At 37.3% G+C, this 27981-nt stretch overlaps 1 protein-coding gene across 1 annotated transcript; it reads left to right on the top strand.

Moving 5' to 3' along the window:
- Positions 1-25881, top strand: TMX4 (thioredoxin related transmembrane protein 4). The gene is made up of 8 exons (XM_062571282.1): positions 1-206; positions 9628-9743; positions 14361-14406; positions 15481-15609; positions 16581-16626; positions 18924-19025; positions 22163-22226; positions 23910-25881. Exons 1-8 carry the CDS (start codon positions 1-3, stop codon positions 24194-24196), a joined length of 996 nt encoding a protein of 331 aa, XP_062427266.1. The 3' UTR covers positions 24197-25881.
- Positions 25882-27981: the final 2100 nt, after the last annotated feature.

Here is a 27981-nt window from a genome sequence, read left to right as displayed (position 1 = left end):
ATGGCGGCGGGCCGCGGGGGCGGGCGGTGGCGGCGGCTCTGCGCCGGCCTGGCGGGGGTGGCGGTCGCGCTGCTCCTCGCCGCCGCCGCGCTCGCCCACGCCTCCGCCGCGGCGGGGGGCAGCGCCGGAGGGCCGCGGAGCCGCGTGCAGGTGCTGGGCGGCTCCAACTGGAGCCTGGTGCTGCAGGGCCAGTGGATGGTGGAGTTGTGAGTAACGGCCGCCCGCCCCGTCCCGTCCCGTCCCGTCCCGTCCCGGGAGAGCTCTGGGGCGGCCTTGTCCCGCGGGGGCCGGGGCAGCTCGGCTCCCTGCGCCTCGTCCGGGCCGTGCGGGAAGAGAGCGGGCCGGGGCGGGCCCGCGCGTCCCGTCTCGGCCAGCGTCGCCCCCCGCCTCGCCGAGGGGAGGGACGAGGTGCCGGAGGAGCCGAGCGCCTTCCCGTCCAGCCCGCGGGCTCGCCCACCGGGGTGGCGGGGCGGCGGGACGTCCGCGCAGGGCAGCACTACGCCGGTGCTCTCGTCCTTTCCTTCTTCCAGCGCCAGGCATCGTTGCCTCTGATCCTGCGGGCACGCAGTTGAGCTTATTTTAGCTAATGTGACAAAGATATTTTCTTCGGATTTTTTGCCTAGAGGCTTGGGAGGTTAGAGAGTAAGAGGCCTAGTAGGCAGCGGCTTAGGCGATTACACTCAAGTGGCCCTACTCGATCGTTCCTTGCTGGGGTATTATGTTGGGCAAGGTACCTCGCCCTTCTTATGCTTTTGGGACTTTCACTGAATCCTGTGCAAATTAGGAAGGCAGAATTTGGTAGGTACATTTAGCAAGGGTGGATTTCCCAAGTGATAAATGTTACGTACTATCCTGATATCTGTAATTTTCTGTGTTTCTTTGTCTTATTGACAGCTAGAGAGAGTTTCTTGTTAACTTCTAGGGGCTTCAGTGCTGTTAACTGATTTCACTGATGTCTTCATTTCTCTTGTGGCATGATACTATTCTTGAAGTGCATGTGACATTTTATACTTGAAAGCAGCTCACTTGTTTGTATTCAGAAGGAAGAAAGAAACCTGAGATGTTTTTAACAGAGCAGTTAAATAATAGTAATTTAAACAGTTTATAGTTCGCATGGTATTTGTGTGCTGGGCAGTTGAGAAATAGGTTTTTGTGTGTGTGTGTGTGTGTGTGTGGCATGTGGGCTGCTTCTTTAGAGATTTTGACACTTATAAACAGATTAGATAGTCAACCTAACAGAATTATGATAGCATCTCATGTGATCATATAAGAGAAAGGAGAAAAAATGTCTGAAAGGACATTTGTCACAGTAAAGTCAAGTTTCTTATTCTCTGGGGGCCTCCCTGAGTTATGGCAGATGATCAGATTGTGTATATCACTTAACCAAGATCCTCCTGACTTCCCAGAAAATGTGTGAGCTAAGTAGCCTGCTGAAGACTTAGTAATTGAGTGGGTGTTAAATCTTGATTAAAATATTAGATAAACACAGGGTGCAAGCAGGGAGCCTGTGAAAGAGAATATGCGCTGTCAGCATTTGAACTCATACTCCCTCATAAATGTTTCCATGGCTGCTTTAGTTTGTTGTTTTTGTTGTTCTGTTTTAGTATCGAATTTGAGTTATCTTCAGTTTCTGATTAGGGGAAGAGGATATCACTTCACTTGCAACATTGCTGCTCAAGATCCTACTGGAGACCTAGTGTTATTAGCAGATAAATTTGGATAATCATGTAATGTCTGATTGAAAGACTTGAAATTGGCCGTTATTGTGACAAAGTTTTGGATTTTGGCAGTTTCACTTATGTCTTAAAGGATGGGAGAAGATAGGATCTTGAGGAGGGAGAGAAAATAGTTTATCTTCTCAAATTTCAAAAATCAAACGTGTTGCCTCTTGTGGCATATTAGTTCTATATGGAAGCCATTGTATGAAGTTGCCTGTTAATACACAAGTCAGTGAACCTTGCATGAGAAAAAGGTAATCTTGTCATCGATGGTGGCTCAATGCTTTCTCCTCCTTCTAAGATAAAGTATTTAAATACCTAGTGATGCAGTCTTTTGGGGAAGAAAGAGGAGAGGAAGTGACTGACTGAAATTTGAAGTGTTTGAGGCAGAGAAGAGTTAAATTGCTTAGCGTGTCTTTGCTCATACCTCACTTGAAATGTTGCCCTCTGATTTGGAGTGACAGAGGTAGCTGACAGTAGCAGTAGTGGAAAAGTTAGCATTAATGCTAGCTTAATGTGTGAGATGGTGCTATGTTGCCAAAACTAAACTTACTTTGAGTGCTATATTTGATGCACAAAAGATACTTGATACTTCATGCTGCTTTGTGTGGTGGGTTTCTTGATATTCTCTTCTCTTTAAGAGAATTAGTCCTAAATGGGGGAAAAAAAACCTTCCCTCTTTCTTGAGGATGCTGACTTAATGCTGCTGATTCTGAATTCATGATCATTTGAGATTCCCAGTCACAACCGAACAGCAGTTTAAGATCCAGTACTGATTTTTTTTTCTTTCCTATGATTCTTAGAGCAGTTTTCTCATTGACAATTTTTGTCTTCTACTGATTTTTGTTTGTTTTTGAGCTGGTGATCTGGACAGAAATCCTGCTCGTCAGTTGGCTGGTTTTGTTCTTTCTGTGCTGTGTAGCTGGTCTTCTGAGAAGACTGTGGTATCTTTCATCAGAGCTTCATTTGCTCAGAGAACCTGCTGAGGTTTGGTTTATTGGTTTGTTTATTTGTCATTTTCCAAACCATATTTCATGTTGTAATAAAATCATTGTAAAAAAATATTTTGCTTGGTTTCCTGCTCTAAATCCCTCATTTGAAGCCTTCTGTCCCAGTAGAAGTGACTGTTATTACTTCCGTATTAACTGAGTTTTTCCAGCTGTGAAAATAGCGTATGCCAATTACTCTATGCTACCACTTTTTTTTAGTTGCTTTGGGGTGAACAAAAGGAAGAACTTAAAGGCAGAAATGACTTGTGTGCAGCATTAGTAGTGGAAATAAGACTTTTCTTCTTTCATGCCTCCTAACTCTAATATACTTGACTAGCTTTTTGTAAATATTCACGGCTGGCAAAATTGCAGGCAGTGGATACCTTGCTGGATTTCATTGATAAAGATGTTTTGGGTAAGTTTGTGTCTCTGAAAGACATTACAGCATTTTCTCCCTACTGTTAACTGCCAAAGCATGCTGAACTGTTGATAGGATGAGATTGAAACAAACTGTTTTAAAAGGCTCCTTTATTGGCTTATTTCTAGCCTGTAGCTGCAAGATAATGCTTCGTTAATATGAGGTGTTTTCTTTTGTATGTATTTTTAATGTTGTATGCATTAGACATCTATGGAAAACTAGTTCTTGGTGTATTTCCTTAAAAAGTGCATTTTGCATTTATAAACATGGCTTGTTCTAAGCTTGACAGATCTTAGCTTAGTATCCTCCTTTTTGAAGAAGATCAGTATTTAAGGGTGTTCTTTATGTGCCTGGTTACAAATGAAATTTTGTACTTTTTATGTTCATGTTGGCGCTACAGTAGTTCAGGTGCTTGCTCATCAGGAAAATCCTTAGTTTTTGTTCCCACACAGGATGTTAAGCATCTTGACTCCCTTTTTTTCAGTGGAGACTTTTAGCACTGTGTGTTTCTGAAGAAGTATTGTCTTGGCTTTCTGTTCTATCCAAAGTGAAAATCAGGAGGACAGTGAAGTAATAATCATGTTTTCAAGACTATCTTATATTATGTGTAATATAGGCCTGCACTTTTTTGACTCATTAGCATTCACAGGTGAAAACATTCTTCTCCTATCTAGTAGGTGAGACTTGTTACAGTGGTTCAGTACTTCTTGCTAGCACATTTGTCTTGAGCTTCAAAGGAGTATGCTAAAAGTCTAGCCGAATGTTTTGGTGTTTCCATGGGATTAGTGCTTTTGAGTACTTTGTCTATAAACGGTTTGTGTGAATAAGTTGGTGAAGAATTCTTCAAGTTATGTATCATTTACTGTAACTTGGATTCACTACTTAGTAGGGCTGGAAAATCTTCTGGCTGTAGCTTTTAAGGGTAGAGTCTATTTCTGTCTTGATTTCTTAGTGTCCAGACTTTTCTTTGTCCAATTAATTAAAAAAAAAAAGAAAAAAAAAAAGATGAGGGAAATTCAAGTTACTAAAACTCTGGTCTGGCTGCAAAGCTACTGCAGGCTTTCTGACTGAGCTCAGAGGAAGTGAGTAAATAGTGTGAACTCTTGTTTGATAACTGAATATATTGCTAATTATTGTACCACACTGGCTGAGCAGGGAATGATAAAATGTGAAACTGAAATATCTTTTTTAGTAGATGCTTTGCTACTGTAGGAGGGATGTAAGTATATAGAATGATGGAACTTAATTTGCCTAAGTCCTGGAACATCTTAAATCATTTTAAAGTGATTGTTTGGCTTTCCATCTTTTTTTTTTTCTTTCTTTTTTTTTTTTTTTTAAACAAACAAACAAAAAAAAAAAAAAACAGTGCTCTTAATTCAGTACCTCTCAGACATCCTCATACATACTACAGGCAAGCCTGTGGTTTTGAGGCACTTGTGTGGAACTTGGCAGGAGAATCCAGAAGAAAATCAAAAACCTGTTTCATCTCTGATTTTAGCAAACTCTAGAACTTATCTGTTGTGGAGCATCCAGTGGGAATTTGGAGGCTAATGCAGAGGTTTCTTCCAGTGCACCAAAAGCACTTTAAAACAGACAGGCAAAGTCTGTTCTGTTGTGGTAGATCTTTTCTGTATTTTTTTTTCTTTTGGTAGATTAGAGGCTAAATTGTGCATCTTTGACTAGTACCTGCTCACTTCCTTTTTCTTCTTCTTCTTTTTTTTTTTTTTTTAAGTAGCAGACCAGAACTATATAATTGACTTTCTGAAACTTACCTTTTCCTGAAGTTATAATACCAACAATACAGATAGGTTTAGAGACAGGACTGGAAGAACAAGAATGAATCAGATGGTAGTTTTACGATAACACCCAAAATATCAGGCACTGCCTCTATTTTCTTATGTGTTTGCTGGGGGAAAAAATGTTTAACACTTGTAATGACCAGGAACAATATACCTCCAATTTCATCAGTCTAGAGCACCCAGGCTGCTGGCCTTTCTCTTAATACAGCAAAGGCGGCAGTGTGATGAGTACCACTTGGTTGTGTTTGGCGATTCAGGAGCAGAAAAGAAAATTAAGGTATAATAGCTGTTGTAGCAAGAAATGTACGATGTAGTAACACCATTTAGCGGCAGTTTTTTGTGTAGATGTCTTGAATATACCATGTGCTGAAGACTTGTATGTTATAGTGCAAAATACTAACGCATGTCTCTCCGCGCTATTTGGAGCTTTCTTTTTTGTTTTGTTTTGAACTAAAATGATGCCATACTTTACAGACAGGCTAATGGAAGGAGTCAGATCATGGAGAAACAGTTGGAAAGCTATTACCTGAAAGAACAGAGGAGGGAGAGTGCAGAGAATAGTGAGAGGGAGAGGCATCTGGAAGAAGTGAAGTGGAGAAGCTAGCCTGAAGAAGGATGACTTGTGCTACAACATCTCACCACACGGTTTGAATGTGTAATGGTGTACAAGAGCTAATAAGTTCTAAGGAGCAAATAACGTAATACAGTACAGTTGTCTTTTGCTTTCTAGTATTATTAGCACAATTTTAAAAGCAGATTAAATACTGTGGGTTTTTTTTTGCTTTACACTTCAAAGGAGAATTACAGCTCTAAATGTTTCTAGGCTATTATATTGAAGCTTTAAATCCACCATAACTCAATGAAATGAAACTTTTCTATGGCAGTAATTAGTCATCTGTGGTTCACTTGCCTTTTTTAAGACTTTTTAGGGTAGCTTGGACTTTCCCTTTCAGCTTCGTTCATACGCTTTTATAGAGCTAATTCTTACGGGACATCTGAAAGCATCATTCTGTTTTACCATTCTGTAATTGGCATAGGTGACTGAGCATTTAATAAATTCTTGTGTTGGAATGTTACAGAGAAATACTTACTTTTTCTAAATACTAATTCGGTGTGTTAGTAGTATCCAGAATTTCTGTTAGAAACAAGTCTAACGTGTTTATGAAATCTGTAGCAGTAAGATTAAAAAAAAAAAAAAAACTTGATAGAACAGAAGCAGTAACTTTATTCCAACATTGCCGTTCCCCTTCTGTTGAGTATCGTTAAAACAATCGCACCTCTTAATATTACTCCAGTCTGAAAACAAGCAAAAGGCTTTGGTTACTGTAAGCAGTACCTTTCCTAAAAGGGACAGAATTGAGTTAGAGTTATAATAAGACTTATGTGCTCTGAGAATAGAGGGAAAAATAGGTAGCAAAAATTGGATACTTAGCTTCAGGACTGCAAAGCCAATATGATAAGTCAGACTATACGTGCCAATGTTTGACTGAAGTGACTGGATCTTACAGTTCCCTGCTACCTCTGATACTACGATAAAAACTAGGAAGCCAAATTATGTTCTGTCACTGCTGAACTGTGGTATAAGTGGAGTTTAGTATGTCTTTGGGCTAAAGAAAAGATGATTCTAATTGTTTAATACTGTTTTAGCCACGTATGTATTCAATATTCCACTTAATTTCATTTAGAAGGAATTCTCATGACTATCAAATTAAAACATGAGTGTTGATATGGGCCAAATTTGCGTTTAAGGTCAGATGGTACCTTAAATATGAGATTCCCAAGATTAAAGTATCCTTTCGCTTGATATGAATGTGATACATCTAGAGAAGCTGGATTTAAAATATGTTCCTAATTCTGTCTTTGTTAGAGTAACATCAGCAGCATTATCTGACAGTCATGCAGTTGTAATGTCAAGCTATTGTAATAAACTGTAGTTTCTATTTTAATGTATAGAATCTGTCAAGCTGTTACTGAAAGCTGTCTGTAGGCAGTACAATGCAGAACAGTAGTTTTGCATGTGAAATTTCTAACATTTGCAGCATCTTTTAGAAAGATACTAAAGATACGTTTCCTGGTAGGATAGGGCTCGTACGTTTATCCAGATGCTCTCATACAGAATGATGCTGCTTCACAAACCATTGCATTTAAATCATACATCTGTAGCGCAACAAATATACAATGCTTGTTTTCAACCTGTGTTCTTTTAGCTTATAAATGATAAGATTCTTAAGTTGGATTACTTACTTAGGTTTCAGAATTACCATTAAAAGTTTGCTAAGCACTCAGAGTAAATCTGATTCTCCCTCTTCTATGAGAAATTGCCTGTTTCAGTTCAGTCTGATTTACGTGAAACCTCTATAGGTGACTGGAGAAATATCTTTGCTGAGCCAATAAGAGTGTAAGCGTTCCTCATCTGAAGCCCACTGGACAAGATATAGTGCAGCTGTTCAAGTCAGATTGTAATACTGGCAGACAATCCAGAGGGGTAAGGCAGCTCTTTGTTGAGGTTTACACTTAGAGTATGGTGGGTATGTAGGCTGCTAAGCATGCCAGACTGTCCAGGAAGGAATTTCTCACAGGCTATTACCTGCCTCTGCAGATGGTGGACTTGGTTGTATCCTGCAGCAGCAGAACTGAAGATACCAGCTTATTTTATGTGAAGTTCTTGACTAGTTGTTTACAAGGGACACAGAAATTTTTAGTAGCCTGCACCATGGGCTATGTTCTGGCCTAAGAGATTAGTGCTTGCTTACTTTTGCCCAGGTTGAATGCTAGATATAGATGTTGCAAGTGCCCAGAAGCCATTGAGGGGGAGGGCTTCTGGACCATGATTCTTCTCTCCTTCTCCTAGCTCCTCAAAATTGTCCCTCTGATGCTTTCTTATCGAAATCTGATATCTCTAACTTGATTAAGGCTACCTCAATCCATGAGATTCCATGTAATTAATAGCATATTTTCTGGATGGTCGCCATGAGTACTTACGGTATTTCTTATGTCACCGGGACATTAAACCTAGCATCTCTGAGAATAGGAGACTTTCTCACAATGACTATTCCTAGTGCAATATATCTTGACTGTTTCTTCCCCCCCCCCCTTTTTTTTTAAGCAAGATTGCAGTGAAGCTTACAGGAAAGAAATGTATTTATTTATTTATTTATTTATTTTTAACTCGTGTAGTAAATAGTGGTTATTTCTATCTTATCTTTGAGTGGAGAGCTAAGATTAGGATATAGATATGCTTACACAGAAATGTGTATGAAGGAAACACTCTTGTTTGAGATGGATTTAGAGACTAAAATGGGCTATTAGACAACCCTGTAAACTTTGAGCCTGAGTATTTACACTTAAGTGGTTGGCAGCTGCCTCAATGTTTGCTGTATGTTACACTTCATTGTACTTGAAGTCTAATAAACTTCAGATGTGATGTTGCAGTTATAAAGGGAAAACCAATGAGAGGATGGAGTTCTAGTGCTTGTTGCCATTGAGAATAAGATATAATATGTGTTTTGGGCTTCTGTTCCTAGCTTTTTCTGGTTTCTTTTCTTCATATGTGGGTTTTTTTTTTTTTTTTTTTTGTTCTTAGCTGTGGATGAAAAGCATGGTAGTACATACGGAACGCTATGGGAGATAGGGTGTCTCTAGACCTGCTGCTTTTGCTTCCTTTCATTTTAAGCCAGCAAACATGTGCTTAAATCCCCCCCCCCCCAAATTAGGATAAACCACCTAAATGTCTCTTACACATTTGGCATTTTGCAAATGCAAAGTATGTGGTGATTGCCACAGCTCAGTTATGTACTATACTTTGTACTATACTTAGATAAATAATGTTATCTTTAGTTACATATGTACACGTGCGTGTTATCTTAATTGCATGTGTGGCAGACCGTTGCTAGCTGCAGAAGTAAGTTTGGCATAAGCTTTGTAAGCTAGGTTAAGGTAAAGTAAGTAAAGATGGCAGATGGGATCCTATCAGCATTTAAGCGGTACCTAGCTAGGATAATGGATCTGATTGTGCTATCTGATGTTATCCTTTCTAAATTAGATGGCCTTTCCCTGATGCTATCAGGGAAACGGCAATCAGTTGTAATTGCAACCTTGGTTTGGATATTTCAGTTGTTAGTATAGGAAACCCAACTCTTAAAACATACTGGCCCCCCCCCCCCCCCCCCGTTCCCTTCCCCTGAAATTAATTCTGAGGAAAAACAAAGCTTGAAAATACATAGTATGAGCACTAGAAATTTGATTTGAACTACTTTCAAATCTCTAAAGAGTGCAAACACAACGGATGTGCTTTGATGTATTGAGTAGTGGGCTAAAGCAAGTGTGATTTGTAGAAGTTCTGAGGTGTGTGAAATCAATACAAAATGTTATGTTGAGGGATGCCACTTCAGAGGACAGGCTGGCTTCAGTAATTGAGAGCAGCTGTGCAAATGGGTCTATTTTTTATGTGTGGATAGAATGAATCATACGTGCGGAGTGGTGAGGCATTTGGATATGAGTTCTTCAAGTATGGGGATTTGTTTTTAATAACACGAGGAGAGATGTATAGATTGATAGAAAACTATTTGGTTGTCTTATTTGCAGATTTTGATTAAAGAACAGCAGTTTGTGATTGATGCTTTAGTATTTTCACTGTACACTAAATCAATTTGAATGTATATAAGGATAAGAATACTAAAATATTTAACCTGTTTCTCCATTAGCTATGCTCCTTGGTGTCCAGCTTGTCAACAAATTGAATTGACATGGGAGAGTTTTGCGAAGGAAAGTAAACATCTAGATATCACTGTGGGAAAGGTGGATGTCACTCAAGAACCAGGTATGATGTGAAATAGACTGTCTTTTAATAAAAGAAATTATTAATCATAAGTGTCTCTCAGCATCTGGGAGTGTGTTGCATTGTATTTTGATTTTAGAAAGCTCTTTTCTGGTTTGGCTGGTATTCCAGACACACCAATAATGTTATTCATGCTTTACTTACCATAGCTCGCATTTGTGAGCCTAGGAGTTTATAAACTTAATAGGAAGGTTTAAAAAAAATCATCAGGTGAGTGATCCAACATAATACTGTGTTAAAATGGACTTATCTTTGATTTTAATCTACTTCATGGGAAGCTGTTGTCTGTCTTGTTCCTTTCTCTCTCCACAGTTATATCTAGTTTATAGCTTCCAGTTACTGAGACTTTCAGGGTGTGGTAGTAATACCACAGTGTGAGTCTGCTTTAATAAGTTCATTTCACTTAACTGTTTCTACTATGGTGCTGTTTCATTGTCTTGTTTAATTGTAATAGTGTTTTTAATGGATAGGGTTTTTTTATTGTTGGAGAAGCACATACGCATAAATGCCTGCAAACACTGTATTTGCACTTATGTGAATAGGTAGGAAACAGCCTTATCTGTGTCTGCTCTAGTGACTCCTTTCTAAGTTTTGAATGTGTGTTTGTTTAAGCAATACCAAGATTGTTTAAACCTCTGCATGTCTTGGGAATGCTTCATGCTTATTTTGGCTTTGAGGGGGTGAAAGACTGTATCAGTGATCTTTGACAGAGTTAGGAAGAGGTGTTACTAGAATAAAAAGGCTGAACTTGAAAGTATTTTTCACCTGTCAAAGAGTGTGCAAATCTTGTTTGGCATATCACGGTTTTGAATAATAAAAGAACAAGTTAACTTGATAAAGTTAGTAGCAGGGAGATGACTGAAACTTCTGTACCTGAGACCACAGCTTAAGTTCGTAAGAAATGCCAATCGTTCCAGACCTAATGTTGGTTCATGTTTCGTTAAATGTCTGCAGGTATACAACAATTCTGATGCCAAAAAGCTCTTGGTGTGGGGCTGCTCTTTAGTGCGTATACTAATCTTTAACAGTTTAATAAACAGGATTTTGAACACTGGGGCTTTTTGCAGAAAATAATCTTAATTAAAGTTAACTTCTGCTTCCTTGTGTTAACAGAATAGGGGTACTTATTGTGGTGTTCTTGGTGGCTAGTTAAGACTACAATTGAGGATGCATTATAAACATATCCCGTTACCTTGCCTTAGTTATTAGATAGGGACTCTTTGCTTATGCGGTGTTTAAACAGTAGGATTTCAGTCTTGATTGCTGCGTTTGGGTGTGACTAACTTTAAAATGTTCTATCAGCAGTGACGCTGTAAAAACAGTATTAGAGATCTTGAACGAATTAGTCTTTCTGTTAAAGACCTTGAATAGAAGAACTGGGATCTGGAGGAGTCAGGAGCTGATGTTTTTTGTTTGTTTGTTTGTTTGTTTTTGTCTAAATTTTTCTAACTGCTGAGTTACACTAGATACTTATCTCTTTTAACTAGAAGTCTCTTAGATGTTTTAAATTCTAATATTGATGAGAATTTGACCTCTAAGGATGTTTAACTTCTGCAAGTCAAAGGACTGACTAAAGTGATTTGTGGTTGTAGCAAAGCATGCCTAATATACCTACAGTATCTAGTTCAGTATGAAGTACGGCAACTGTGGCTATTTGTGAAACTAGTGAATGATCGAACTGGAAGGCAATTCTTTAATACAGATTTAACCTGTGATGTAATTCTTAAGGTATTTGAGCTCTTTTGGAAGCTTTTCAGAGTTCTTTGAGGTCCGCTTTATTGTAGGCCTATGCTTCAGCCTTCTTGGTATGGTTAGGTGCTGTTACCTGTTTTTTTGCCTACCCAATGGTGCCTTAATTAGCATTGGTTATGTAACACTATCAAATTGAAAGCAGTCAAACTGCAGTATATTAGGGCAAAAAATGGATGTGTGTAGGGTTGCATGGAATTGCACTTCTAAAACCTGGAGAAAAAAGTAGCTATTCATGGTTCTTAATTACAGCACAAACCAAAGAACAGAAGCTGTGAATTACAGGACTACCAGAGCCCTTGTAGGATTACAGCATACTGCAGTTGCTTTACTTGCCTGTTTTAAAGTATTTTAGTATTATTAAAGTTTTATGTACTTTTTTGAGCATTTTGAGACCAAGTAGTGGAGATGCCTCTGGATCTTGAAGTTCTGTCTATTTGCAGTACATTTTCTTAGGTTCCCAATCATAGCACTTAGCTGTACTTTTAAAACAAAACTTCTTGGATCTTCTGTGGTCTTTCTTCACTACTTGCTTGATAAAAGCAGCAAAAAATTTTAAATGGCTTCTGTATTTTGTGAGTATTTTAAGTTGCATACACCAAAGGCTTTTTTCCTATTCTTGGTTATCTGTTGACTTCATAATGGGCATATATCAGTTTTTGTTTTGACATGCTTTTAACAAGATTTCTGCAACTGGCCAATAGTTTAAATATGGTACTAAAAAGCAGAAAGCTGAAAAATTCAAGTGCAGGAAACTTCATTTCTGGAACTCTGAAGAATCTTATACTTGATTTGATTTTTCTTTTTTTAATATATGTTCAAAAGCTTTTTTTGTATATTCTGCAGGGAGATTCACACTAAGAAATGCACTACTACTGGAACTTCTTAAAATACCTGGACTGATTCAATCTGGCATCTTTGTTGCCAAAAGCAAAAGCTTCTTGTACTCCTTTCTGACTGACTTCCTGGTGCAGAGTGCTGGCTGCTTTGTTGTGAAAGTTGGATAAAGATTTAGCTCCCCAAAACATTTTCAGAACTTTATAAAAAGAAAAGTTAAATAACTGATTCTCACTCCTTACATTGGACTCTTTTGTGAATGAGTGTTGCTGGCTAGAGGAACTATAGTCCTTACTAAGTGAGTTAGATTACATTTCTAGAGACAGATAACCTCTAAAGTCTGCTGTATTTCTATCCCAAAACAGATAACATTAGTAGCACATGCATTAGTAGCACATTTTTCTCTTTTGCAGTGTCTTTAAGTTGAATGTGTTAAATTTCAAAGTAACATTGCTAATTGCAAAGGTGAGATTATCTTATCCCTTGTAGGGAGTGTTTGTGTGTGCGTGGGGGGGTGTGTTATGGTATATTTTTGTTCCCTCTCCATAATTGTCAGGAGATAGTAGTATCAAGTAGCCCTGACAGACCTCAGTTTTCAGAGTACGGAGCAAGTAGCATTTTTCAACTGACAGCTTAGTTGATTGAGTCTTTTGGACAGACTGCTTATGAGATAGAGACCTTTCTGCTTCGCACCTGGCTCCTTTTTGCAATGAGTCCATAAAGTGGGAGATCTTCATTGCTGTACCAAACATAGCAGTGATGCTGGAAGTGTTTGCATTTATTACTCTGTAGCAGAACTGAATGGAAGGCTGGAGAATTTCAAACACCTTCTTCCTCCATCTCTAATCTACTTTGATTTAGAAAATTTCCCTACTGTGTGAGTTGAATTACATCGTTGCTCTCTAAGTTGATATTGTGAAAAGATTATTTGCCAGTCAGTGAAAGAGCATGTTTCCAATGCAGGGATCGCTTCCAGTCAGCTTTATGAAGCCCTGCTTCAGCTTTCTTTTGTCCTTTCTGCCACCTTCTGTCTAATGCTCAAAATGCTGACATGACCTAACCTTTTGGATGATGTAAAAACTGAATCTCATGGCTTATATTTGCAATATTTTACAGAACAGAATGGAAAGACTTCAAGCTTTACTACCAAGTTGTTGGCATTCCATTTTTATTTACTAAGAGGGAAATGAGAGATAGGAATGAAGGATGAGAACATAGTATCATCCAAAATGTTGTCATCTTGCCATAGTCATGTTTGAGGGAAAAGATTGTGCTTTTCTACAGCATTTCAGACAGACTAGTTGTGAAGCATATTTGAATTATTTGGAAGAAACAAGCAAATATGGAGATTAATTTTCTCTCTCCTTTGTATGACTTCAAAATGCCTGAAATATGAAGTACATACCTCTGAATAGTTTCAGATTAGCCAGAGGATGAGTTAAAATCAGGGTCTAGGTTCTATAAGCTACTGTTAAAATCACTATTTTTAATGGCCCAACTTTTTAGATCAAAGAGTAGTCATCTAGATGAGATTGTGCACTGTTGCAAGTACATAGATCCTTTACAATTGCTCTTCAAGATGTTGCCTGAGTAGATTTCAGTCTTGTGCTGTTCTGAGGAGATTACAAACTACTAAGATAATTGGAATGTGGGTGCATTTGAGTGGCCCTCCTTTTAATTGAAGGGACATGCTGTAGGTATAGTCAGAGACTTCAGCTGTGTGCAAATATGCATCATGAGTGAAATCCATATAGAAAAATCATTCTATAGTAAACATTTTTCAAGGTAAGCATTTTCCCTTAATATGGCAGTCTGTTACTGTTTGTAGCATTTTTGAAGACAAACAGTAAGTGTGTTCATACCAAAGATAAGAATTATATAGGCTGTTTGGTCTACAAAAGCAGTATTTAGTAGATATTTACTGATAATTCAGAACGCTGAGAAAATTCAATTTTACTTAATAATCTAAAAAAATTAAAATTCTGTTTTTTCTCTTCTTCCCCCCCCCCCCAGGCTTGAGTGGTCGTTTCTTTGTCACAACACTTCCTACAATTTACCAGTAAGTTTGTAATCCTGGAAGCAATTGTCTGTTTCTGTACATACTTATTTTCTATCTTATTTGCTGAATGATGGCATAGTAAATGTAATGGAGAACTGGCTTATTTCGGTTTTGTGAATCTGAAACGCTTCTCAGGAGTTCGGTACACTTATGAACATAAAGCATGTATTTTAAAATTATTGTGAATGATTTTCCTACAAACCTATGTATCCGCATATGTGAAGCGTTTTTCAGTCTAAAAACAATATTTAATAATACTTGTAACAACTGACACTAAGTTTGCAGTAAAAGCTTCTAGAAACTTGAGCATATGAAAGCAGAGACATTTGACCTTATAAAAGTTTGTCACTTAAACTTGTCATTTGAGTAATTGATTTAGCTAGATAATATTTAAAACTGAATAAATATTTCACTAGTAATGCTTCTGTTAATGCTGGAATTCTTAGTATGTTGACATACAGTACCAGTAGGCACTTGTACTTCTTTCCTTAAAACTGTAACTATGAAATGTAGATGAAAATGAAGAAACACTGTGGCTTCTAGTATGACTTCAGGCTATTGCTTAGAGCTCTGGTTATATTGGTCAAGGTCTTATCCGCATATTCTCTTTAGCATAAATGACTTCACTAAAATTCCTATATTATGAATGTTTTTTAAAAACAAATCATGCAAGATACTTGTTTCATCTTCTCTCTAACAGAAGGTGTCATTCTTTAAATACACTTAATACCATGACTTCCTGCAGAGTTTTGCAAGACTGGAGCCTTTGTGTGTGTATGGGCATTCTTTAAATTCTAGGATCTGCCTGTAAATTGATGTGGTAGATAATCTCATGTGCTTTGTATTTGCTGTACAAGTGTGAGTGAATTTTTATCTAAGAAAATATCAGTTTCAATAGATGATGAAAACTCATGCTGTTTAAAAATTGAGACTGTCCATTACGGATACAGTTTCAAAATAGTGGGAATGCTGCATGTTCAAGTTTCTGAGGAATGTCAAATGTGTTGTAATTTTTTTAACCATATAGAGAGTTCTGGGATATCTGTATTGTTAATATGTATTTATGCTTTTTAGTGCAAAAGATGGAGTATTTCGCAGATATCGAGGCTCACGGACACTGGAGGATCTTCAAGGTTATGTTTTAGAGAGAAAATGGGAAGCTGTGGAGCCGGTAGCAGGATGGAAGTCTCCATCTTCTATAACGTAAAACTTTTGTTTTTTATTAACAGCAAATATAACTCACTTTGTAGTGAGTTAGTCGTTAAGGGTGCTATATTGATAACCTAAAGACAAAAGGCCTTTATTCCTAGACATGTAGGCTTTGCAGATGCAATCTGTATTAGCAGTCTGCTTTGCACCTTCTCACCTTTAAATGCAGTTTATTATCTGCGCTGAATTTCGTTCATGCCTGCTGAGGCTTGTTTATATCTCCTTAAAGGATTAAGGGGGGGAAAAAACCCTAAGATATGGCTGCTGGTCATTACACAAATGTCAGTTTTAATATCTGCTAAATATTGGAATGCTTATTTGTGTAGATCACTACTTCATGACTTCAGGCCACTTGGGACAAGCAGAGTTTAGCTTTAAAGTGTGTGGGTGGCTTTTTTTTTGTTGTTTTTGTTTAGCTATTTACAAGGAATACTTGTGTCCCTATGTGGGATAGGAGACTGTGTAGTGCTTGCACAGTGTATTATTGTTTGCACTTCCACAAGGTTGGGTTTACTTTGAAATGATGCTTGCATGATTTAAAAGGTGAATCAAAGACATGAATACTCTGCATTTTATTCTGGCTCAGTGTGTTCTGTGTAATGTGTATGAAATGTAGAGATTCAGGAGATATTTTTCATCTGAGAATGAGGGAGGCCTATAGTAGTGGGGAGAGCAGCTACAGGAGTCTATGGTACTATGAAAAGGGAGAAAGATGGTAATGGTTGCATAGCGGTATGCTGTGGAATTCTTTTTTTCCTTGATTATGCCCAAATATCATCTCTCAAGTCACTATTTTAAATGAACATAATATGGAGAAAATGTATTTGCAACAGTTTTCTTGTGACAACTATTAGTGTCTGAATTGTATTGGACATCGTAGATGTAATCTTTTATGGTTACTGTGCACTGCATAGTTTAACTTTTATCTGGCTGAGAATCTGTCCTTCCCTCTCCTTGGTTTATAGGATGCATGGCATGGCTGGACTCTTCCACCTCTCTGGGTGGATCAGGGTAAGTAACTATACAGTAATGTTTTCTTTACCCCATTTTTAGACTAAGAATAACATTGTTTAGATATCAAACCCTATTTGTGACTTTTATGCGACTTAAACAGTGAAACATAAGGAAAACTTTATTGGATGTAGAATTACTTGGCACAAGAAGTTCTGCAGATGTAATAGACTCTATGCCAGCAGTGGTGCTTTGTGATTCTAAAGGTGATTGTCATCAATATTGAGAATACTTACTGTTCATTATTATCTTAATATAGTTAAAATATTCTACCAAAGTGTACTGATATGAAATGGACAAAGAATTTATTTCGGGAACTGCTACAAAAATGGTTGTAAATGTCAGGAATACTTGTATTAAGCAATAAAAGCTTGTGGATACTAGTCTTAAAGATTGTATGCAGGTTCATATTGTAATTTTAAATCATTCTTTTGCAGTTCATCTACACAGTGTATCCTACAGAAGAACAAAGAATAGTGGTCTTAATTCTTTAATAAGAATTTCTACATCTGAGTTTCAGACAAAATTCACATAGAAGCATAACACATTCAAACAGTAGAATAACTCAGCATTTTCCCTTTACTGCTTACAGTGAACACTTAAAGATGTTTTCAGTTTAAAAATATTTCGAGACTTTTTCTGGGAGCTATCAAGTCTTTCTTTCAGCATGCAAATGCTTAGAGCTTTCTGACTTGTCCAACTTTGATCAGGAAACATGCACTTTCTTAAAATCACCAAGTGTAGCCAAAATTGGGTGACTCTTAAGACTAGTGTTAGTTTTAGTTGTGACGTGTTGAAGGAGAAAGTCTTAAGACTGTAACACATAGTACAAAAAATAGGTTTAGTAGTGTGAACAATTTATAGCACTTCAGGCAAACATCTAACTACCCCAGAATTAAATAGATTTTTTTTCAGTTATTAGAACTTCTGTGCAAGCCATGTTTGGTTCTTATTTTCATTGGAGGATATAACTTCATTTATAGCCTTCTGACTTTTCTCCTCCATTGATGCTGTGTAATAATGTCTTTGTCTAGTTTCCTTGCTGAAAAATTAAATGCTCTGAGAAGTCTTTCTCTTACTTGCTGTCACCTTAATGAATATTTCAGCTGTATATTGCCACACTCTCTTGCTGTGCTATCTTTGTTTTTTAGATGATACACTTTAAAAAAGGCTAAAAAGTATTGTGACGTTAAAAAGTCAGAATACTCTTTGAATTTAAATATGCTTTCATAAATACCGATTGTAGTTTGTTTTCTAATAGTATAAATTTGGAAGAGATCTAATGTCACAATTTACTTCTAGCTAGACTCTCCAACTCCATTGGATGGCTGGTTTAGTCAAACATCATATTTAAGTTTGAATAATGAGGTTCAATTTAAAAGCAATCTTATTGTTGTGTTCATACTGATCTCTTAAATTTATACCAAATCACTTCAGTACCTGTTTAGAACTGGTGGCTCATTTTAAGAATTAAGAACCCAAGTAAAAATTAAATGGCTTCATTTTAGTTAATGAATAAATTTCCAAATTTAAGTATTTGATCTTATGTGACTTAAGTGTTTATCACTTTACTTACTAGCTGTAATTACGGGGGACGGGAGGGTAAAGCTGCATATGAGATTACTTTGCCCTTCCCTTCCCCTCCCCCAACCCCACCCCACCACACACTAGTTTATTTGGTAACTGGGTATCAGATGGCACTTACTTTCACTGTAGCTTGGTTGCTTCTTGTCTCGTAGTGTTTAAATTCTAAATTACTTATCTGCTTCAAAGGCTTCTGTTGCTGCTGTGACCCTCATCCGCAGGCATGCTCACACTGTGGTCTCCTTTCTACAACAGAGGCTGTAAGAACAGCTGTACAGGTTCACACCATTGGTCTGTCTATGCTCTCCCCCCACCCCGCCATCTCCAGCAGCTGCCACATTTTTAGAGAATGTAAGAATTAAGAATGTTGTGATACTTTCTTGTATACTTTGAGCCTCTGGCAAGCTGAAGTGCTAAGCCTTCCTCGTGCATTTCACTTCAGTAAGATTGCATACCGTACCTCTACTGCTGAATATTTTCAATTGTGCATTCCTTGCCTAAAAAGTCTTTAAAGGTGAACAGTTCAGTAAGGAAAAGGTTGAATGGCATAAGAAGAATCTGAGATTTAAGAATGATTAGGCTATGAGAGAGAAGACTTTGGTATAAATACTGTTGAATGAAAGATCTCGATTAGATGTCTATTTATGATAGTATGAAGTGTTTTATATGCAGTCTTAGATATGAAGATACTAAGTCTGTCTTCTTGTTTGCAGCAAATTCATAACTACCTCACTGGCACTCTTGGAATTCATGTTTGGGTTTCCTACGCAGTCTTTGTCTTAGCAACCTTATTGATTGGCCTAATCCTGGGTTTGGTAAGAAAGCGGCTTAATTTCTTAATCACTTAAAACTCTTGCTTTGCTGTAACTGAAAATCAAAAAATAATCTTCACTGATAACCTATGCTGAAGTGACTTATTTTAAACTGCTTTATAAGTATATGTGCAACTAAAATTCTTATCTTAGATACTTGATACTGAAGATCCACTTTTCAGTGTTGGTACCTACTTTTGGTAGAGGTTAAGGCTGACTCACTCAGATAACTTAACCTTTTTCTTGGTGTGATGTGTCCTTATTCTCCCCCCACTCCGGTCTAGATTACGTTAGTTCATACACTAAATAACTGACATCATTATTGGCCTTTATATTGAAGCTTTTATACTTATATCAATGTGGTCAGGATTGTGTGTGCAACTGCTAACTTTTTTTTTTTTTAAACACAAGTCTTTGCAGAGAAATTTGCATTAGGTGAAATGAGGCTGTGTATTTGTGTGAGTTAATAATACAAACGTGTGAGAGTTAATAATACAAGCATGTTTCTGCATGTTGCCGTGCTGTTACTCAATGTGAAAGGAACAAGATATTTTTCTAAAAACTTGGGTGAAGATTCAGTTTTTAAAATTCTTGATTTATTATAATTCAAGGCATAGCTTTGATTACAGCTTGGTCTTACTAAATCTGACTTTACTGCTTTTACTTCACATGATCTTGGGGTTTGAGTCCTTATCAGTAATCAAAAGTCTGACAGCTCCAATAAGCGGAATTAATACATTCATATATTAGTCTCCAAAGCATTAGAATGGTTTCTTGAACAAACATTTGTACACCATTAATTACATATGTGAATGTTAAGGATCATATACTGAACTATATGTGTTCCATCACTGGAAAAAGTTCAAATTTGCTTTATCTATGAGATTGTTTCCTCTCTGAATCCTTCGATAAGCTGGCTCTGACCTCTCTAATATCAATATCCAAGAGAGATAGATGAGAATAAGTTTTTATGGGCTGGTTATTTGATTTGCACACCTGTTCTGCAACTGCAAAGACACAGTTTAAAATGGTTAGGCTGATATATCCTGGATGTTAGGACAGATGCATCTCTTCATTCTCATGGCTGGCCTAAGACAATCGTGGCTGTCCTTATTGTGAGCTGATATTACGGAAAGTTTTCCATAATACACGTGAATCATGAAATCACTTTTCCTAAACTTCGTTAAACTTTTGTTTAACTAAATTACTCTTTTGGTCAATGAAGATCTGAATTTTAGTAAGTGACTAGAAAAATTTGTTGGATTGTATGTGGATACTATATTCTTGTCTTTTCCCTGTGGAAATCTGGATTAATTTTAGAAAAACTTATCTTTGCTGAGACTGCAGGGGAAGGATGATGGGTTGCTTTTTTTTTTTTTTTTTTTTTTTCCTGCTCTGGAGAATGCTTTATATTTTCCTGCAAAATTTCAAATGCTTCAGCTCTTCCTTGTAAGTGTATTGAATCACCATTATGTTTTCTTCAAGTAATATTTGGACAATGGTAACTCAGCACCTGGCCCACTGGCATGTTAGGGTAGACTCCAAATTTGGCTATGTGTTGGAGATGAAAATGAATTTGAACTCAGTGTTAGCAAATCCTAACTCTTGCTAATAAATTACAATGTAATTTTTCCAGATTTGGCCTACTCTCCACGATTAAAGAGGTGTTGTCTATTCTACATTTTGCCTTCAATTGGATAAGAAGCCAACTTTCTGCAAAATTTTCTTATACTATCTCTTCCCAAAGCCCCTAACTTGTTTGCTGTGTCAGTGTGCTGTTTTCCGTGGGGGAGGAGAAGAGACTGATCACTTTCAATAGTTACTCAGTGGCTAGAATGGTGACAAGAACAATGTTGTCTGGTCCTTTTTTATTCTGTTCTAGATGCTCTTGTAGAAGAACCTTTTTAAAAAGATGCACATCAAAAGTTGGCAGAACCTGTCATTCTTCGCCAAATCCTCTTTTTTTAAAGTATAGTTCTCTTCCTTATTCCTGTCCTCCCTTGTCCTTCAGGAGTTAACTTTGGTTAGAGTTTTTGCTGCCCTTTAGAGTCTGGTTGAGTGTTTTATTTGGTGTACTTACTTCACCTTCCCGTAATTTCCAGTAGAGTATACATTAATAGCGCTCAGTTTTAATGTGTCAGTTCAGTGCATTTAGTACTAAAATTGTTCTACCCAGAGTTGCGTTGCTAAATACGCACAGAGGACACATAATGGGAATCTTACGCTGTCAGTCATTGGTAGATCCTTGGCTACGGCATGTGATGAGGAAACATGTTAACTGGAAGAATAAAATAATCCATAGTTTGTTTGTGAGATGCTCTCTGAAAACTGTGCAGTTGGAAATTGATATTCCTTACTATTTGACCTGTGTAAGCTTCATTGCCTTAGGAGCTGCGTGCCAGAATACTAACAGCCTTCATACCGTTTTTGGCACTGTTAAGTATAACAGAGTGAGCATTTGAGAGGTTCATAAGAAAGAGTGTGGCACTAGCTTCATGATGATTCCACAAGTTAGGACTGGACTGCATGTGCACAGCTCAGGTCACACAACAACCACATCAGCCAAAGTGACCCTGGTCACTTGCATCTTACTCCATTTGCATGTTTATTTACTAGCCAGTTCTCTGCTCATAGCCAAATGGCACAGCAGAGCAGTGGTGCTTGAGCTATGGATTGCTATTCTTCATATGATTAAAATCTGAGTTTTCAGATTCAGTAGTTTAGCTCTCAAATGTTGAAATACTCTAATGCTCTCACAAGTATATCCTTAACAACGGTTGTTATAAGCTCGTGAGTCTTCAGTATGTATTAAATAATCAGTATGAGGTGTCATGAATAGTTTATAAATCAACTAGTGCCTTACTGTAGTGTGTACTTCAGTTAATGGCTTGTTATTCTGGACTATCAGTTTCTTTATCTTTTTTAACATGCTTTTTAATTAAAATTACTCCTCGTGTGTGGCAGGGGGAACAAAACTGAGAAAATGCACAGTAATGAATTAACCCAAGTCACAGCTTGCTCATTACCAGCTTGCTAACTAAATTTATACCTACAGTACAAATCTGATAGTGCAGGCGCTGCTGAGATGAAATGCGTATTTGTTAATGAATATCATATTTTGTTCTTTTTCCTTTGTTCAGATGCTGGTTTTGATTTCAGACTGCCTTTGCCCATCCAAGTCAAGATGCAGAGCTGAAACCTCTGGTAAGAATTTTAAGTGGGTGAGATACGGTGTGTTTTTAAATGTGCAATTATGGGAGGGAGCGCAATAACCTGTAAAGAACTTATTTGTGAACCAGTAATCAAGATAATCATTTTAGTCACACTATGAGAAGGATTGATACGTCAAGCTCTAAAATATTTTTAATATCCCTCCAGGTGGAAGGTTTGATAGTAAAGCAACCATTCCATCAGACAAAGATGCAGTACTTTGCTGCTTCCACAACAGTTAAGAGGCTAAATGCATTCAAAATAAGAAATTCTGTTGAAGAAAGATGTTAGATTTTGTGTATTCTGTGCAGCTGCTTATCCACTACATTATTTAAATATACAGAAGGAATCTATTTTGGCTGGACATCTCCATATCCTAAAGCATACTCTGTCTGTTGCATTGGGAGATGCAACATTCTGGATTTATATAGTTCCCTAATTTGTGGTTGAGGGATGAAGGAGGTAGAGGGAATCAAGTGAATCTAGAGTCTGTCGTATATAATTAGCTGGTATAATAGTAATAACTATAAAAATTCTGTATCTGTGTGAGTGCCAGGTGGGCAGACTTCAGCTGTGTTTTATCACTAGCTGTAGATTATAGACCTGGTTGCAGTACTGAGCCTTTGAGAGCCCCTATATGGTCTTTATGTGAACCAAAGACTTTCTAGTTCCAGGTTCGTGAGAATGTTTTTTTTTTGTTGTTGTTGTTGTGTGTTTTTTTTTTTTTTAAAAAAAACAAACAACTAAAAAAAACCATAGGTGGTTAGAGGTTTGGGGTGTGTACGTGTATCTTTTTTCTTAACCATATAAAACCATACTTTTCTCTGAAATGTTTGTGTTATGCCTTAAGCTTTAAGGGAAGTAACACAGGGAGGGGGAAATGTGGGGGACTATTTCCATATTGTTTTTCTTATGTGAAGGAAAGGTGCCTCCTCAGAGCCTATTTCCTGCCTCCTCAGCAAGGCATCTTTGGAGTAATATTCTGCTCTTTATACGTATGGGAGGCAAAAATTTGCACACCATAGTGTCTTATTTACTTAGTCTCTTATCAACACAAGTTATGTGTTAATTTCCAGAATACCTTGTGGCATAGTTGTGTTGTCAAGTGGAAGCAAAACTTACCTTTAATTTATGAATTGATTTTATAGTTCAGTACATGTGTGTATGTTTTGGTTTGAAGATGAAGATGCATCTATGATACTTGCCAGAAAAACATTGGCCAAATCTAAAATTCTTAAGCATGCAAAATTGTCATCTTCAACATCTTAGCTATTCATCCCTTTAAGAAGAAAGACAAATCAAAATCCATTGCACGCGTGAGCAGCTGATGGATCCAAAAGCAGCTGTTACCTGACAAAGCCTGCCAGCCAGTATCTTATTGCTTTCTCACTGGTTTGTTTAATAATAATACACCTTTAAAGAGTCGAGTAAAATCGATCTATCTTTATTTTATAACCTTGTAGAACAAAATGAAAGCAAAATTATTTAAGTAAAAAAAAAAAAAAAGAGAGAAATACTATTGAAGATCTACTTGAAGCAACAGGAAAATATAATGCTACATGGAACTTTTCAACAATAATCATGAATACTTCAGAATACCTAGTGATGTAACTTTAAAAGACATGTTGTTTTGAGAATCAATGTCCCCTTAGTATTTGCAACTCTTCTTTCATTTAGAAGAAGTGATTCAAAAGGAAAATGTGGAGAATGCAGCATTAGAAGAACCAGAGGAGGCTGCAGAGCTTTCAGCAGATGATGTAGAAGAGACTGTGGAGGTAAAGGACCTCTCAGATGGAGAAGATGCAGCAAATTCAAGTGCTGATGACTTGGAAGAAGATTTGGCACTTTCTAAAGAATCAGAGGAAGAAGAAACAGAAGACTTAAGTGAACAACCTTTAGCAGATTCAGAGACTGAAAGCTCAGTAAGACAGCGTAAAAGTCAGGTGGCTGATAATGGACTATAGTTGTTTTGGTGGCATATTTTGTACGCTTGGACCAAAGAAGTATCAGAACCTGCGTCTGAAACTGAAGCTTACGCTTGACCTGTCACTTGCGTTTACGCAGCGCCTCTGATCTGTCAGTAGGCTTTTATTTTTTTTCTAATACTTGCTCATTGACTCTAATTTTATAAGCACACACACTGTGTATATAATTTTTGGCATGACAATCAGAATGAGTATATTTTATCTGTTTGAAGACGTCTTAAGAGAAAGGAGATGTAACCAAATCTCAGTCCAGTTGCTATGAAATGGTCATATATACATGTATTCTTTTGTAGATAATGATCTAAACAAGACTAGGATTTCTAACTCTTAAGTAGTTTAGCAGAGCTGTGACTCTTCTGTCTGAATGTTTATTTTTTCCAAATGCCACAGAAGCATCAAACATATGATACAGTAGTGAAAGAAGGCACCTTAGTCTTCTATTAAAAAACAGACAAAAAGTATATTATGGTTTATCACTTTCTACTGAAGCACCTTTGTGTTGTTTTATTCTTTCCTCCACTGCTTGTTTTGAAAGTATATTGTAAGAGTGAGGTTTGTGCTCTGATTAGTGTGACTTCAAGATTTTTCAGTTTTTAGTAATTCAGAAAGCATTCAAAAGATCAAAACACTTGGTAAATTCAGCTTATTAGTATGGGTGGTGGTTGTTTTTTAAACCCAAGCAGTTTGAATCATTGAAAACCTCAGGCCAAGAGAGAGTGGCAGCTAGATGCTTAAAGTATGCTTGAACCTCAGAGGTTTAAAGGAAACAATTCTAGTGTGTTTATGTGTTGGGGGGGACACTTTTGCCAAAGCATGACCTCTTTTTCTTCAAGAGATTGTAGCAAGAAGTATTCATTTTTCAGTAAGTTGTGTATTTCTTGCCAATACAAGCTAGTCATGCAGTACAGTTCTGTTACTTCTAGCTCAGAAGAGTTTTGGCAGAACTTGAACTACTTGAATTATAATTAACTGAAAATACACATAAGGTTTCACCTTTTTTCTACTCTCTGCCATTAGAACGGAGGGATAGGGGAAATAGGAGGGATAGGGATAGTAAGAGGGGAGAAGCTTTTGGCTACTTTTATCTGCTTAAATATGTATTTATTGAACTTCATAAGATGAAGAAAGCTTGTCAGGTAGACAGCAGTAGGCATGGTTAGAAGGTGATGTCATTAAAGATACCAGTGCTTTTCTCCTTTGGTTGAATTGGTTAATATTAAAGGCTTATTGTTGTTTATAACCACCTCTCTTTAAGGTAAAGAATACCTACAGTGAAATTCTGTATGCTCCCACTTTGTCAATGTGTGTTCATATGAATAAGGTGTGTCTTAGTGGTGATTTTTATATTGCTTAACTTTGCTAGTCAGCATGAATCTCATGTTGTTCTCCAAGAATAAAGATTGATCAGAGATGAAATTATATTTTTCATTAGAAGAGACAAGTAACAAGTACAAAAATGTTTCCTCCCTGACCAATAGAGCCAATTTGTCTTGGAAATTTTAATGCGTATGAAGAGCTTATTTACTAGGGCAACTTGCGTTTTCCTGTGTGTGTCCTGTTACATAGTGTGTCTTGGAACTATGTGGTACGAACTTTGCATTTGTCTGTTACAGCTGTGTAAAGAAAATTACAAAAAATTGAATATTTTTTAAGGAGTGTTCTCAGTCCTGAAGTTTAATCTCATTCTAGACTTGTAACTCTGCTTTTACAACTGTGAAAACATACAGGTGATAATATATGCACCTTGCACTATAATGGAAGTGGATAGCCTGTCTTGTGTTGTCTGGGTGAGTGAGTGATTCTAGAAGCTTATGAGCAGTGCAACTCTGCAGCTGTTGAGATATGCAACAGTGTGTGTGTGTGTGTGTGTGTGTGTGTGTGTTTAACAGAAGAAAACTGAGTATGTATTTACAAAAATTCAAGAAAACCTGGTTACTACACACTGGAGGAGAACTTTGTGCACACCTTGGAGTATAGTTTTGTTTCAATGATATTTGATATTTTTTCCATTTTTCATCAAATTCTGAAAAGAAAACAAGACTTTAACCAAGCTACATGCAGGAGCCAGATGTGTATCTTCAGTTACTTGCGCTCATGTAGGATTAAAAATTGACGTATCCCCTCTGTCATGGATCTAAAACTACCAGGCTCTGAAAAATACAGAGGACTGTATCCAGCACAGATTGAGGGCAGTGATGACTTTATATACCAGAGAGGATATTTTACACTGCATGGGGTCTTATGATACTTCAGAAAAGTGTGTTGGATGGAACGTGTCAATACTCAGTTTTGATGCAATTTATTTCTACTTTTGTAATAATAAGAAGCCAGTCCTCTAAAACCTCTCTAGCTGTTTAAAGAGGTTTTTAAAAGGTAAAGAACATCCTTACACTTCACAGTGCTTTATACATTCACATTGTTATGCTTTAACATTATATGCCGTTGGGAATACAAAATGTTTAAGAAGTCAAGTTGCCTGTTTTTGAAGCTCAAGATCAGGCATTTGGGCTTTTTGAATGTTTAGACAAAGAATGTGCCCTTGCAGGAGTTCAGTCTCCTGGCAATGTCTTTGAATTAAAGATAGCAAATGGAACTTCTTGTCATGCAAGATGCAGGGTTTTTTTATGAGATGCTCTGAGAAGGATCAGAAGATGCTATGTGTGATGGCTCTTTGGAATCTCTGCTCACAGCACCTCCTTGTCGCTTTCTTGAATGTCACTGTTAAGTTTGGATTATTTAAAACGAACATATTAAGCATTTCTCATTGCAAGAGAGCTAATCTTATATCTGATACGCGGATTATAAAAGCATGTAGTAAATGGCAGCAGTTCACCTCTTCATAGATCTCTCTTGTGAATCTCAGTCAGCAATACTAGGCTTTTAGGGTTTCTCAAAGTAATGTGTGTTTCATTGCTCCTGTATTTTCATGAATACAATAGGAATGTTAACTCGGGTTTGACTGATCTCATGTATTGGGAGTATCTGACTGCAGAATTCACTAGGCTGTGCTTAAGGCTTTAGAGTAAGTGCTGTACAACTATTATAATCTCCAACTTTAGTTTAATGTTGATAGGAAGAATATTTTAGCAAATACTGGAGATACACAGCTTTGAAGAATATTTTGTCTGGCTTTAGTAGTTAAATATTCTAAAGACTAAAATCCTCTTACGGCATAGGTAATGGTCTTTATGTTAAAGAGTGAGAGTCAATGTGTCCTCCAGAATCAGTTCCCTCCCCCCGCAAGAAAATGGATCATGTGAGTATAGGTGATTGATTGGATGAACTAATTAGGGAAATGGAACAATACTAAATTTAATGCGTTTCCAAAAATGTCAGTATCTCCCTTTTGTGCCATCTGAGAGATCTGTCTGTCCCTGTTCTCTGCTATGATTCTTTTTCAAAAGTGGAACTTGCTCTTGCAATCTCAGTTTTGACAAAATGTCCTTGGAGAAGCTGCTGCTGGCACTGTTCAGAATGTTTTGATTAAGTATAGGGCTGCTAACTGTAAGGCTTGTAAACAAGAGCTGTATTTCAAAAATGACTAAAAGTTCTTGAAAACCAATTTTAAATTTGAAATGGGATGCATACCACTTTGAAAATCAGCCTCTGATAGATCTCAGTATGATTGCTTAAGTCATTCAAAAAATCCAGTGTGTGGCTTTTCAAAGAGGGCATAAATATGGCCTTTAAATCTCCTGTTCTCATAAAGATACGAGTCTTGGAGTACTCCGCATAGGCTAGACCCATGCTGGACAACGCTTGTT

Source organism: Rhea pennata, chromosome 3 (assembly GCF_028389875.1).
Source record: "Rhea pennata isolate bPtePen1 chromosome 3, bPtePen1.pri, whole genome shotgun sequence".
Lineage (NCBI taxonomy): Eukaryota > Metazoa > Chordata > Aves > Rheiformes > Rheidae > Rhea > Rhea pennata.
Note: the sequence above shows the minus strand (reverse complement) of the source record. Positions and strands in the feature narration are given on the sequence as shown.